The sequence below is a fragment of the Saimiri boliviensis genome, chromosome 7 (assembly GCF_048565385.1).
Source record: "Saimiri boliviensis isolate mSaiBol1 chromosome 7, mSaiBol1.pri, whole genome shotgun sequence".
Classification (NCBI taxonomy): domain Eukaryota; kingdom Metazoa; phylum Chordata; class Mammalia; order Primates; family Cebidae; genus Saimiri; species Saimiri boliviensis.
In genome coordinates, this window is record NC_133455.1 from 9,611,808 (window position 1) to 9,627,267 (window position 15,460).

General features: G+C 42.5%; 1 protein-coding gene across 12 annotated transcripts in view; it reads left to right on the forward strand.

Annotated features, from left to right (window-relative positions):
- Positions 1 to 54: 54 nt before the first annotated feature.
- Positions 55 to 15,460, forward strand: part of MPHOSPH9 (M-phase phosphoprotein 9) — an 84,197-nt gene continuing 68,791 nt past the window's right edge. For 7 of the 12 annotated variants that reach the window (XM_074402093.1, XM_074402095.1, XM_074402094.1 and 4 more), the window contains exons 1-5: positions 55 to 236; positions 3,388 to 3,645; positions 7,838 to 7,991; positions 13,546 to 13,635; positions 14,488 to 15,011. In XM_074402093.1, the coding sequence (XP_074258194.1) occupies positions 3,545 to 3,645; positions 7,838 to 7,991; positions 13,546 to 13,635; positions 14,488 to 15,011 (869 nt within the window). In that variant the 5' untranslated portion in view covers positions 55 to 236; positions 3,388 to 3,544. Of the gene's footprint in view, positions 237 to 3,387; positions 3,646 to 7,837; positions 7,992 to 13,545; positions 13,636 to 14,487; positions 15,012 to 15,460 lie in introns of those variants that run through there. The other 5 variants (XM_039472088.2, XM_074402097.1, XM_074402098.1 and 2 more) reach the window with 5 other exon arrangements.

Sequence of the window (15,460 nt, forward strand, 5' to 3'; positions counted from 1 at the left end):
ACCTTAACAGCAATCCCACCCCCTCGTCACTCCCCTGGGGTTGGACATCCCTCTTTGGCTGGAGCTGCGCGAGAAGGAAGGGCGAGGTGGACGCGCGCGCCAAGCTCTGCCGTCTCCCCAACTTCCGGGCAGCCAATCACTGGGGAGACGCCGGACGCGCGCACGTTCCTTCGAGTTTAACGGTCGCGAGAGGCCGCTGGCCTGACTCTGACATTTGCAGCGGAAGCGGCTGCCAGGTAAGAGGCCGCCGGCCTGCAGGGAGCTGTAGGCCGCGGGGGACAGGGTACGACACTTAAGAGACACCGTCTTAGCGGTCCCGAGTGTGGTGATGGGCTGGGGTGTGGGTAGACGACGAAACCCTGCAGCGTGTGGGAGGTCTGGTCCTCTGCGGTGCGCCTTTTCTAGACTCTGCGCCCTTGAGTGACACTCGCGCGACCCAATCGCAGAGCGCTCTTTCCGAGGGGCGCGGGGGTGGGGTCAGTGGGATTTTTCTTTTCCGCCTATTTTTTGGCAAGATGTCCCGGCTTCCTCTTGGAATCGCTGTTGTAGTTGCATGAGCGGTAGCTTTTCCTCGTCTTCCCTGCTTTCCGACGCTTAGGCGACTGCATGGATTCTCCCTCTCCTTCTCAGTTTGACCCGATAGCCGCCCCCAGCCCTTGCGGGCTGGCTGAATGCGCCAGAATGTCCAGGATCTGTCCTCATCCCCATCTGAAATCTCTCCTCCTGGCGAGGCAGAGCGCCCAGTTAACTTTCATGTTTCATAACCACCAATCGTTCCTTTTCTCCAGCTCCTTATTTTTTTGGCTAAGGGCTGGGGACACCAAAAGCGTCATATTTTGTTGCTGGGAAATATAAAAATGTCTCATATTCATTCTGTATCAAGTTAAAAAAATTTTTTTTGCATTGTATACGTGGATGTTTAAGGATTTTTTTCCCTCTTAATTCCCTGCCCTCCCCTAGCACCTCCACCCCGATGGAGAAGCTTCCTTGAATTTCTAGTGGTTTTCCATCTGGATCTGCATCCGGATCGGGATTACCTCAGCAGGGGAAATAATAGATGGGGTTGCAGGTCCATCTCCCTGGAAAGCTGTGCGGTTTCCTAGTATAACAGCATGGTTATTGGAATCCGGGTATTTCTGTTGCCATTTGGAAGGCAGTCCTTGACTATTTCAATGCCCCGTTTGTCGTGGGTGATAGGCTGAGCCACTGGGGAAAAGTCCATTTAGTTAGGTCTGGTTACCCTTTGCTTTCACTCCTGTCCCTGAAGGAAATGGTCCCTGTTTTAGTGTGGTGCTTTATAAACGCAGGCCCTAGAAAGTAGGAATCTAGCGGAAGCAGAATACTAGACAATAGTCCTGTTGCTCTAAGCTTTTTAGTTTGTAGGCAGCTGAAGTTGTCTTTTCTTTTTTTCTCCTTTTTCTCTTGTTCCCTCAATTTTTTTTTTTTTTTTTTTTTAGACGGAGTTTCTCTCTTGTTGCCCAGGCTGCTGGAGTGCAGTGGTGCGATCTCAGCTCACCACACCTCTGCCTCCCAGGTTGAAGTGATTCTCCTGCCTCAACCTCCCAAGTAGCTGGGATTACAGACATGTGCCACCACGCCCTGATAATTTTGTATTTTTAGTAGAGATTGGGTTTCTCCATGTTGGTCAGGCTGGTCTCGAACTCCTCACCTCAGGTGACCTGCCCACCTCAGCCTCCGGAAGTGCTGGGATTATAGGTGTGAGCCACCGCGCCTGGCTCCTCACTCTTTTTTTAAATGCTTGAACTCCCTGAGAAGCAGGCATCTTGTTTGGCTTGTTACAGCCAATTTGACATGGTATATGTTCAGCTTCAGTGAAGTTTTAGTTGACCTGGCAAATAATTTATTTCCTGTTTTTTTTTTTTTTTTTTTTAAAGAGATGGGGTCTTGCTCTGTTGCCCAAGCTGGAGTGCAGTGGCAGGATCATAGCTTGCTGCAGCCTTGAACTGGGCTCAAGTGATCCTCCCACCTCAGCCTCCAGAGTAGCTGGGACATGCTCCCAGTAGCTGCAGGCAGGATCCACTGTCCCCAGCTGGTTTATTTTCTAAAAATACCTGCACAGAGACTAAAGATCATATAGTTCAAAATGTACTTCCAGACAATGGGGGAGGCTATGGTTGTCAATCGTTTAATTGGCTCTTTTGAATATAAGTTAAATATTAAATAGTTCAGTTCTTCTAGTCTCTATATAATTCAACAAACACATATACTTGGTAGAATTTATTAAACAAATGAACAAGGCATGCAAGTATTCCATTTGTTGCATAATAGAATTGTATCTAGAACCTTCATTGTAAAGCCTGGCAAAATGGTTTGCACTGTAATCCCAGCTGCTCGGAAGGCTGAGCACTTGAGGCCAGGAATTGTAGACCAGCCTGGGCAACATAGTGAGATGCTGTCTCTAAGAAAAGAAAAAGGAAAAATAAAAGAAGAACCTTGATTATTAAACATACAAAATTCTGAAATACTACCTGAAAAAGGTGAGGCTAGTTTTGCAAATAATCCTTAATGTAGATTTTTAATTGAGACACATAATTCACATACCATAAAATTCAGCATTTTTTTTTTGAAACAGAGTTTCATCTTGTTGCCCAGGCTGGAGTACAATAACGCAATCTCAGCTCACTGCAACCTCTGCCTCCTGGGTTCTGGCGATTCTTCTGCCTCACCCTCCCAAGTAGCTGGGATTACAGGCATGCGCCATCATGCTTGGCTAATTTTGTATTTTTAGTAGAGACAGGGTTTCTCCATGTTGGTCGGGCTGGTCCTAAACTTCTGACCTCAGGTGATCCGTCCCCCTCGGCCTCCCAAAGTGCTGGGATTACAGGCGGGAGCTACCGTACCTGGCCCAATTTAGCCTTTTAAAAGTGTACAGTTCAGTAGGTTTTAGTTCACAAGGTTTTGCAGCTATCACCAATATCTAATTCCAGAACTTTTTATCACCCCAAAAAGAAACTCCATACCAGTTGCAGTCACTACTATTTTGTCCTTACCCCAGCTCCTGGCAGCCATTTGTCTATAAATTTGCCTATTCAAGATAGTTCATATCGATGAAATCATACAGTCTGTGGTCTTTTGTGACCGGCTTCTTTTACTTCGCGTAGTATCTTCAGTGTTCATCTATGTTGTAGCATGTGTCAGTGAGTCATTCCTTTTTATGACTGAATCCTATTCTACAGATATGCTTCATTTATCCATTTATCCATTGATGGACATTTGGGTGGTTTCTACATTTCAATTATTCTGAATACTGTTGCTATCCTTAATGGAGGTCTGTGTGAAAGAAGTCAAAGTTTCCAAAGTTATGAAAAAACAATTGCTAGGATTAGTGGCTTTTCATAGTAGTATTTTTTCCCCATTCGTTTTCAGACTCCCTTGGAAGTTTAGGATATTCACAGTTCTGAATGTTAGTCACTGAAAATGCCAGTAGACGATGAAGCCTCTGAAGATGACACGGATTCAGTTTCCTCAAACAGTCCAGGAACCTCTATTTTCAAATAAGAGAGCGTAACAATTTCTGTACACTATGGAAGAATTTGACTTGGTGAAAAACGTACACAAAACTTCATCTGTAGAATCTGATAAAAATTCTCCTCATTTTCTTGGATTGAACTTAAATACTGATAGGTAAGAATGAGATTTTAAAAAATGTAACAAATCAGAATAACTTTATTTGCGTAGGTTTACCAACTTATCCAAATAGTGTCATAGTTGCTGATTTGAATTATTATTATTTTTGAGACAGAGTCTTGCCTGGTTGCCAGGCTGGAGTGCAGTGGTGCCATCTTGGTTCACTGCAATCTCTACTTCCCGGGTTCAAAGGATTCTCCTGCCTCAGCCTCCCTAGTAGCTGGGACTACAGGTGCATGCTACCACACCCAGCTAATTTTTGTATTTTTAGTAGAGATGTGGTTTTACGGTGTTGGCTAGGATGGTCTTGATCTCTTGACCTTGTGATCTGCCTGCCTTGGCCTTTCAGAGTGGTAGGATTACAGGTGTGAGGAACTGCGCCCCGCCATTATTATTTTTTAACCTATCATTAAGAATGTTCAGGGAGGCCAGGCGTGGTGGCTCATGCCTGTAATCTCAGCACTTTGGGAGGCCGAGGCAGGTGGATCACCTGAGGCCAGGAATTGGAGACCAGCTTGGCTAACATGGTGAAACCTCATCTCTTCTAAAAATATAAAAATTAGCTGGATGCGGTGGTGTGTGCCTGTCGTCCCTGCTACTCAGGAGGCTGAGGCAGGAGATTCTCTGGAACCCGGGAGGCGGAGGTTGTAATGAGCCAACATTGCGCCATTGCACTCCAGCCAGGGCGGCAGAGTGAGACTCTGTCTCAAAAAAAAAAGAATGTTTAGGGACAGTTGTTTAAGTCAGGAATATAGTCTTTTCGTGTTTTTCATTTCTCCCAGAGATACGTACTTTTGCATGGAAAGCATTCTGAAAAAGAACTTGTTTTGTTGTTGTAGTTTCCTTTATACTTTTTATGTGTTTGTTTTTAGTAAATTACAAGCATATCTTTATTTTATTTATTTATTTTTTTTTGAGACGGAGTTTCGCTCTTGTTACCCAGGCTGGCGTGCAATGGCGCGATCTCGGCTCACCGCAACCTCCGCCTCCTGGGTTCAAGCAATTCTCCTGCCCCAGCCTCCTGAGTAGCTGGGATTACAGGCACGCACCACCATGCCCAGCTAATTTTTTGTATTTTTAGTAGAGACGGGGTTTCACCATGTTGACCAGGATGGCCTCGATCTCTCGACCTTGTGATCCACCCGCCTCGGCCTCCCAAAGTGCTGGGATTACAGGCTTGAGCCACCGCGCCCGGCACAAGCATATCTTTAACATTTAGTTGCCTAAATATTATTTCTACATTTTTTTTTTTTTTTTGAGACAGAGTTTCGCTCTTGTTACCCAGGCTGGAGTGCAATGGCGCGATCTCGGCTCACCGCAACCTCCGCCTCCTGGGTTCAGGCAATTCTCCCGTCTCAGCCTCCTGAGTAGCTGGGATTACAGGCACGCACCACCATGCCCAGCTAACTTTTTGTATTTTTAGTAGAGACGGGGTTTCACCATGTTGACTAGCACGGTCTCGATCTCTTGACCTCGTGATCCACCCGCTTCGGCCTCCCAAAGTGCTGGGATTACAGGCTTGAGCCACCGCGCCCGGCTTATTTCTACATTTTTAAATTAATGGAACAAATGATGTTTTATGTTGCAAAAATACTTTACCAATGTGGATGGAAAGTAGCAATTAAAGTTGAGTATTGCCAGGCACAGTGTCGTGTGCCTGTGGTCCTAGCTACTTGGGAGGCTGAGGCTAGAGGATCACTTGAGTCCAGGAGTTCTGGGCTGTAGTGCGCTATGCCGATCGGGTGTCCACACTAAGTTCAGCATCAATATGGTGACCTCCTGGAAGCGGGAGGACCACCAGGTTGCCTAAGGAGGGGTGAACTGGCCCAGGTCCGAAATGGAGCAGGTCAAAACTCCTGTGCTGATCGGTAGTGGGATCATGCCTGTGAATAGCCACTGCACTCCAGCCTGGGCAACATAGTGAGACCTTGTCTCTTTAAAATAAATAAATAAATAAAGTTGAGTATTAGGAAGTTAAGACAGAAACAGACTCTAAGTAGACAAAATAGTGGACTAAATAGATGTCATCAAAGTGTATTTTATGCATTTTATTTATTTTTTTAAGATGCATTTTATTTTTAAGCTATCCCATGATCAATTTGTTTTTATTTAATGGTCTTAACACAGATCATGGTTAGTTTATTTTTCATCAGAGCCTGCTTTCTCTCAATTTGCACATAGTCTGACAAGCTTGGTTATATGGTTCTTAAATTTATAGTAGTGTAGAAACAGCAAAGAGGAAAAGACTGTTAGAGTATCTATAAACAGCAGGTACAAGAAAGGAAAACACAGCATTTTTGGGGCCTTACTGGTAAAGAGGCAAGGAGCTAGCCATGCGTGGTGGCTTATGCCTGTAATCCCAGCACTTTGGGAGGCTGAGGCAGGCGGATCATGAGGTTGGGTTTGAGACCAGCCTGATAAACATGGTGAAACCCCATCTCTACTTAAAAATACAAAAATTAGCCGAGTGTGGTGGCATGCACTTGTTATCCCAGCTACTTGGGAGGCTGAAGCAGGAGAATCGCTTGAACGGGAGACAGGTTGCCGTGAGCCGAGAGCACGCCATTGCACTCCCGCCTGGGTGACAGAGAACGACACCATCTCAAAAAAAAAAAAAAAAAAAAAAAAAGAGGCAAGGGGCTTTAAACACAGTAGATCTTGAAGAAATTATGTATTATAAATAAATAAATACGTTACTTAAAAAATTGTTAATTCTCTGCCCTTTTCAGAAGGATTTAAGGCAGCTTACAAGAGTATATAAAACAATAGGGGTGGGGAGTTGTAAAAAACATAGCAGTATATGAAATAAAATGAGAAAAGGAGATTTTAAAAAGCACGGGAAATGGTCCTATAGTAATCTATATGCACTTGCTAAAAGTTGGCCACGCATTTTGGTTCTTGTATTACTTGGTGGTTCCCTTTCTTTTTTGAGACAGAGTCTTACTCTGTCACTCAGGCTGGAGTGCGATAGCCTGATCTCAGCCCACTGCAACTGCCATCTTCTGGTTTCAAGTGATTCTCTTGCCTCAGCCTCCTGAGTAGCTGAGATTACAGATGCCCACCACCACGCCTGTCTAATTTTTGTATTTTTAGTAGAGATGGGGTTTCACCATGTTGGTCCAGTTGGTGTTGAACTCCTGACCTGCCGACCTTGGCCTCCCAAAGTGTTGGGATTACAGGCGTGAGGTACCGTGCCCACCAGTGGTCCCTTTAAAGTACAGTTCTAGAAGATATTCTTGTTAGAACACAGTATTTGATTTGGCTGGAGGAACCTAACTGTGCCTTGCTAGTGAAAATTAGGCAATTAAACTTGTCTCCCTTTTCATTGTGACTGGCAGTTAAACTGGCCACATTTAAAGGCAATTATTACAGCTATGTAAAGTCCTTTACTGACAACATATGTTCTTTCCTTTGAATTTTTATTAATATTTTCACTGGTCCTAACTATTATTTTACTGTTATTTTCATTTATTAAAAAAAATTCTTTGTGAAAGAAAGCAGGATATCAAGCAGGAAATAAATGAAAATGATCTTTTGGTGACTAGATTTTAAGTACATTTTAACGTCCTGAAATACACTGTGCGTTTATGAAACAAATCCGAAACAACTTACCTGAAGTTTGGAAAAGCAGTACTCCTGGAAAGAATCAGTGCTGTTTTACATACTGAGTAGGCTAAATCCTGAATATCTGCTGCTAATTTGCTTGGCACAACTTTTATTCAGAGATAGTGCAGAGATAAGCATCAGCTTATCACACCAAATTAAGGACATCCAATGAACAAGTTTGACTGTCATTTGGGGCAGTGGAGAAAGAATCCCCACTGCACAATGAAGGGCTGTTCTTAAGGAGGGGGAAATAATCCTCTGGAATAGCTGAGATTAGAGAAGCTGGAAATTAATCTTATTGTTTAGCACAGACTTTTTTTATTTTCTGCCGATCCTTTGGAGTGTTCCCTCACTTCTGGAGAAGGTCTTTCTGTTGTGTTCTTAAAAAGAATACAGTGCAGTCTTTTTACTGCCTTTTTCCTTTTGTGGACCAACTTGTGATCAGATCTTCAACAAATGAGGTGCCATTAGAAGGATAAAATATCAGTGGTTTTGTACTGCTCTGCTAAATCTTGAACTGCTGAATTATTCAACACTTTGATAGAATAAAGAAAACCATTCTGAATTATTTATGTTTCAACAGAAGTAGTCCCCACCTTAGTACAAATGGGGTATCCTCTTTCTCAGGGAAGACCCGACCATCTGTAATTCAAGGTACAGTTGAAGTCCTAACTTCTTTAATGCAGGAGCTGCAAAACAGTGGAAAGACTGATTCGGAACTTTGGAAACACTGTGAGGTATCTAATTTTGTTTTATTTTTGGAATTTTAAGATAGTTATATTAAAACATACCTCTACTAAACTCTAAATTCTTAGAAATTTATGTCCTAAAGAGCATACACTTTAAGTTAAATGCTAAAGTGGTAAAGTATTTTTATTTTTATTTTTATTTTTATTTTTTGATACAGAGTTTCACTCTTGTTACCCAGGCTGGAGTGCGATGGCGTGATCTTGGCTCACCACAACCTCCACCTCCTGGGTTCAGGCAATTCTCCTGTCTCAGCCTCCTGAGTAGCTGGGTTTACAGGCACGCACCACCATGCCCAGCCAACTTTTTGTGTTTTTAGTAGAGACGGGGTTTCACCTTGTTGACCAGGATGGTCTTGATCTCTTGACCTCGTGATCCACCCGCCTCGGCCTCCCAAAGTGCTGGGATTACAGGCTTGAGCCACTGTACCCGGCCGGTAAAGTATATTAATTTGGGAATGATATTCAATGAATGGGAAAAAGGTGATCAAAAGTATTTTTTAACAGTATAGTACTGATTAGACATAACTAATTTGTATATTAAATATGAACTAAAACATTGTCTTTGTTCAGAGGCCAAGAATCCCAGAATTATTAAAATTGTTACTAATTGTAATGTTGTCAGTATCTTAATGGAATTGTCATCATTTTGAAAAACCTAAATCTGCTTTGAAATATTTTCAATGTTCTAATTATAAACTTAAACTTCTACTTAGTACCTTATTATATTCAGCTGTGATACCTTGCATTCTATTGTTTTCAGATCAGTGGTTCTTTCTTTGGTCCATAGGGTGAATTGGGATATAAAAATTTAACAGTTAAAAGAATTACATGGCTGAGCACAATGGCTCACACCTATAATCCTAGCACTTTAGGTGCCCACGTGGGAGGATTGGTTGCGGCCAGGAGTTTGAGACCAGCCTGGGCAACCTGTAGGGAGACCCTGTCTCTACAAAAATAAATACATAAATAAATTAGCTGGGCATGATGGCATGGTGTCTATAGTCCTAGCTATTTGGGAGGCTAATGTGGGAGGATCACTTGGACTCAGGAGGTCGGGGCTGCAGTGAGATCACAGCACTGCACTCCAGCTTAGGTGACAGAGTGAGACTCTGCCTCTCTATAATTATAAAAAAAGAGAAGCTGTAATCCCAGCACTTAGGGAGGCAGAGGTGGAGGATAGCTTGAGCCCAGGAATTTGTGACCTGCTTGGGCAACATAGCAAGACCCACTCTGTTTTTTTTTTTTTTTTTAAAACGAGAGAATACTTATATATAAATTTTGTTTCGTAGAATAATGCTCAAGATAGACTTTCCTAAGGCTTGATTTGATAGTTTTTTTATAGTATAAACCAGGCCGGGTGCGGTGGCTCACGCCTGTAATCCCAGCACTTTGGGAGGCTGAGGTGGGCGGATCACAAGGTCAGGAGATTGAGAGCATCCTGGCCAACATGGTAAAAACCCATCTCTACTAAAATACAAAAATTAGCTGGGCATGGTGGTGCATGTCTGTAGTCCCAGCTACTTGGGAGGCTGAGGTAGGAGAATCGCTTGAACCCAGGAGGCGGAGGTTGCAGTGAGCCAAGATTGTACCACCCCAGCCTGGCGCCTGGCAACAAAACAAGACTCTGTCTCAAGGAAAAAAAAAAAAAAAGAAATGTATAAATCATTATGAATTCTTAGAAAGCATTAGATCTTGTTTTAAACATTTTTAGATGCATAATTTGTGTTATTTTTAAGAATGTAGAGTAAGCAAAATGAAAGATTACCTGATTTAAAAATTCAGTAGCAACTGCTAAGTGTAATTATTTATATTCATTATCCATAATTATTGAAATTATGCAAAAGTATTACCAAATGTTTAAAAAATTGAGTTTACAGTTTTTATACTTTTTTGTTTAGATGTAACAATCAGTATGCACAAATGTTAAAAACCTTTAAAAATGCCCATGCAAATGCAATTAAAAATGGAATGTTTTATTAAGTGTATTAAATGTTTCCCCTAATTTATCTACTCATTAGCTTTTTGCTTGTTTGTTTGTTTTTGAGACAGAGTCTTGCTCTGTTGCCCAGGCTAGAGTGCAGTGGCGTGATCTCAGCTCCCTGCAGCCTCCGCATCCTGGGTTCAGGTGATTTTCCTGGCTCAGTTTCCCAAGTGGCTGAGATCACAGGTGTGTGCCACCATACTCAGTTAATTTTCGTATTTTTTTTTTTTTTTTTGAGACGGAGTTTCGCTCTTGTTACCCAGGCTGGAGTGCAATGGCGCGATCTCGGCTCACTGCAACCTCCGCCTCCCGGGTTCAGGCAATTCTCCTGCCTCAGCCTCCTGAGTAGCTGGGATTACAGGCACGTGCCACCATGCCCAGCTAATTTTTTGTATTTTTAGTAGAGACGGGGTTTCACCATGTTGACCAGGATGGTCTCGATCTCTCGACCTCGTGATCCACCCGCCTCGGCCTCCCAAAGTGCTGGGATTACAAGCTTGAGCCACCGCGCCCGGCCTTAATTTTCGTATTTTTACAAAATTACAAAAGAGATGGGGTTTTACCATGTTGTCCAGGCTGATCTCGAACTCCTGGCCTCAGGTGATCTACCTGCCTTGGCCTCCCAGAGTGCTGGTATTACAGGCATGAGCTACCATGAAGGGCCTTCATTAGCTTTTGATACCTGAATTAACATGCTTTGGCACAAACGATGCATTGCCACAATGTATTTTAACTTCTGGAAAATTTGTGTTTAACTAGAAATTGTTACTTTTTTTTTTTTTTGAGACAAAGTCTTGCTTTGTTGCCAGGCGCCAGACTGGAGTGCAGTGGCACGATATCAGCTCATTGCAACCTCTGCCTCTTGGGTTCAAACAATTATCCTACCTCAGCCTCCCAAGTAGCTGGGACCATAGGCGTGTGCCACCACGTCCAGCTAATTTTTGTATTTTTTAGTAGAGACGGGGTTTCACTATGGTCTCAATCTCTTAACCTCGTGATTCACGAACCTTGGCCTCCCAAAGTACTGGGATTACAGGCGTGAGCCACTGAGTCCGGCCACGTTGTTACTTTCAGTAATTTGAAATCAACATTGTTTTTTTGACATCATCATCTTAAGTCAGAATCAGAATATATTTGTGAATTTAAGATACAGATTTTTTTTTTTCTAATCCAACCTGCTCCAGGGTAAGATACAGATTATTATGTTGGAATATGAAGTAGCAATTGCCATCTTTTAACGTTTGAACTGGCCCCTCCCCTCCCTTTTCTCGCTTTCTTTCTTCCTTTTCTTTCTTTCTTTCTCTCTCTCTCTCTTTTTTTTTTTTGGAATAGGGTCTCACTCTGTGATCCAGGCTGAAGTGCAGTGGCACAATCTCTGCTCACTGCACCCTCAACCTCCTGGGCTCAAGCCATTCTCCCACCTCACCATCCCAAGTAGCTGAGACTACAGGTACACACCACCATGCCCAGCTAATTTTTGTATTTTTTTTGTTTTGAGACGGAGTTTCGCTCTTGTTACCCAGGCTGGAGTGCAATGGCGCGATCTCGGCTCACCGCAACCTCTGCCTCTTGGGTTCAGGCAATTCTCCTGCCTCAGCCTCCTGAGTAGCTGGGATTACAGGCACGCGCCACCATGCCCAGCTAATTTTTTGTATTTTTAGTAGAGATGGGGTTTCACCATGTTGACCAGGATGGTCTCGATCTCTTGACCTCGTGATCCACCCGCCTCGGCCTCCCAAAGTGCTGGGATTACAGGCTTGAGCCACCATGCCCAGCCCTAATTTTTGTATTTTTTGTTGAGACAAGGTTTTGCTATGTTGCCTGGGCTAGTTTTGAACTCAGGAACTCAAATGATCCATCCACCTTGGCCTCCCAAAGTGCTGGAATTACAGGCATGAGCCACTGTGCCCAGTCTCTGAGCTCTCTTTTTATAACAGTTTTCAAAATAACATCAATTTACATTATCCTGAAATGAAATTTGTAGGTAATATAACCTACCTGTAACCACTTTAAAAATCAGTATACTGTCCTAAATGTGACATAAAGGAGAAATAAAAGTTATTTATAGTAAGAGAATATGTACTTGGATATATACATGTCAGGTACATGTTCAATAGAAGACAAAATGAAGTAGTCGTGTTTACCTGTATGTAGACTTACTGTGAATTTAGCAGCTAAACACAGATCGATACAGCTATGGTGTGTTGATGATCCATATATTGTGACCAACTTCTCATGAGATTTTGAAACAAACTTGTTTGTTTTGGTGATAGGAATACTATGTAAAATATTTATTGTTTTGTAATGTAAAATGGACACAGGACAATTCTTCATCATGGGGGACTGCTCTATGATCTGCATGCTTCGACCCTGGCCACTAAGTGCCAATGATGTCCCCCCAGCTTTGTCATGACTGTAACCTCACAGATTTCCAATATGCAGTTCCTTCCCCATAGAGATCAATCTATCATATTTAAATTTAAAACTTAGTCCTGTAATCCCAGCACTTTGGGAGACCAAGGCAGGTAGATCACTTGAGGTCAGGAGTTCAAGAGCAGCCTGGCCAACATGGTGAAACTGTGTCTCTACTAAAAAATACAAAAATTAGCCAGATATGGTAACACATGCCTGTAATCCCAGCTACTTGGGAGGCTAAGGCACAAGAATTGCTTGAACTCGGCAGGTGGAGGTTGCAGTGAGCTCAGATCATGCCACTGCACTCCAGCCTGAGTGACACAGCAAGAGACTGTTTCAAAAATAAATAAATAAAACTTAATCTTCTTAGCTACCTATGAGATGTTATTATTTCCATTTTATAAATTTGGAAACTGAAGTACAAGTTAATTTGTCCAGGACCCCAAAAGTTTTCAGTGGAGAGCTTCGAGTTAGAGTGGGGCAGGGATAGGAGACAGAATTCACAAAGTGAACAAATAGGAGACTTTCTAATGTGGCACATGCTGTGAAGGAAATAAATAAGATGACAAGAAAGGAACTGTTAGGATGTTTTGAGAAGATGACAATTAGAGTGAAATTGTAGGGTGGAATACAGCAGTCATGGTGAGAGCTGTGCAAGAGCTCGCCAGGTGGTGGGCACAGCAGGTGCTCAGCTGTGAGGTGGGAGACAGTTTTGGCATGCTCAAGAACAGAGGATGCCCGTGAGGCGGGTGCATAGCTGGCAAGGCACAGAGAGGGCTGGGATGAAGTGGGGAGGAGTGTATGAGCCAGACAATGCAGGGCCCTCTGAGGAGAGATTAGGAGTGGAAAGATGTGGAAAGGCTTTGCTCAGGGCAGGCAGTTTTTATAACTACTTCCTAATGTTGTGTATTGCTGCATACGGTCTGCGGCTGAAAGTCTTCTAGCCTTGAGGCTGAATGGAGCCTTCTGTAGAACTCCTTGCTCCCCTGGTGTGATGTACTGGCATACTCTAGTTATGAGAGTGCTGATGGCTCTTGGGAGTCAGGATGGATAGTGACCTAAAAAGGATTCTTTTATACTGGAGGAATTGTTTTGTGAACATTAAGTCAGGAAATTATTTTTAACAAACGTTTTATAATTTAATAGACCAGGTGGTTACAGCTATTTAATTTGGTGGAAAAACAATGCCAAGAAGAGATAGTTGCCCAGCAGGAGCAGTTTCACAACCAAATTCAAGTAAGTTGTCATTTACATTGATTCTGTCTCTCTCTCTCTCTCTGTATATATATATATGTATTTATATTTTTATTGTTGTTGTTTTTTTTTTTTGAAATGGAGTCTCACTCTGGTTGCCCAGTTTGGAGTGCAGTTGTACAATCTCGGCTCACTGCAACCTCTGCCTCCCTGGTTCAAGTGATTCTCCTGCCTCAGCCTCCTGAGTAGCTGGGATTACAGGCACCCACCAACACGCCTGGCTAATTTTTGTATTTTTAGTAAAAATGGGGTTTTGCCTTGTTGGCTAGGCTAGTCTTAACTCCTGACCTTGTGATCTGCCTGGCTTGGCCTCCAAAAGTTCTGGGATTATAGGCATGAGCCACCATGCCCAGCCTCCTTTTTTATATTTGTAAGAAAATACATTATATAAAAAAAAATTTTTTTTTTGAGATAAGGTCTCACTCTGTCACCCAGGCTGGCATACAGTGACACGATTTTAGCTTACTACAACCTCTGCCTCCTGGGTTCAAGCAATTCTACTGCCTCAGCCTCCTGAGTAGCTGTAATAACAGGCACATGCCACCAGGCCCAGCTAATTTTTAGTAGAGACAGGGTTTCACCACGTTGGCCAAGCTGGTCTCGGAAATCCTGATTTCAAGTGATCCACTTGCTTGGGCCTCCCAAAGTGCTGGGATTACAGGTGTGAGCCACCATACCTGGCCTCTGTTTTGTTTATAAACTAAAGATAAAGCATAATATTATCTTTTAGAATAACATCTCATCATATTTTGAAACATGATATTCTTGTAACAGTCATAAAAATATGATGTTTAATATACTTTCTTACCCAAATCTATAACTTTTTATTTCCAGCATATACAGGAGGAGATAAAAAATTTAGTCAAATTACAGACCAGTAGTGTTTCCTGGACTTCCTGTGATAGAAATTCTTCAAGCAAACAAGTATCCTCAGAAAGTCAAATGGGTTTTTTTTCTGAAAGTAGTGAGAAAAATGAATCTGTTATCAGTTATCCTGAATCCAAAGAACTGGAAATGCAGCAAGAAATGCCCACATCACAACTAGACTGCAATGTAGATAGTAGCTCAGTGAGCAGTGGGTATGGTACCTTTTGTATCTCAGAATTAAATCCATACAAATCTCAAGATCCTAAGGAGTTCATGGAGCACGTAGACGTTCCCAAAGGACAGTATGTAGCACCTGTGGTGTCGGCCGATTCACTTGTAGATGATGTGAAAAATGAGAGTTTTTATATACAGACTCCTGAAGAGTGTTGTGCATCTCTAAGGGAAGATGTTTCCCTTTCTCCTGGTGAATTTGAACGCAATTTTCTTGGTGAAAATAAGGTTTCTGAAGTATTCAGTGGGAAAGCAAATAGGTAAGTAGAATTTCTATCATTTGATGGAAGTTTATATGTTTACAATCTAGTGGATAAAGTTCCTTTTAATGAACTATAATAGAATGAGATCTATTTGAACATTTATTCGTTTCTTGCCTATAGAACACTGAATTAAAGCACACTATATTCTTTTTTATTTTTTATTTTTTTTAAGCCCTGGGAAATTAAAGCAATTAAAGACACACTATATTCTAATGACACTGACTTTCTTCCCATCTGTAATGTTGAAAAAGACTAAACTCTTTTTCTTTTCTTTTTTTTTTTTTTGAGACGGCATCTTGCTCTGTCACCCAGGCTGGAATGCGATGGCACGATCTTGGCTCACAGCAACCTCTGCCTCCTGGGCTCAAGCGATTCCCCTGGCTAAGCCTCCCAAGTAGCTGGGACTACAGGCACGCGCCACTATGCCTGGCTGACTTTTTTTTGTA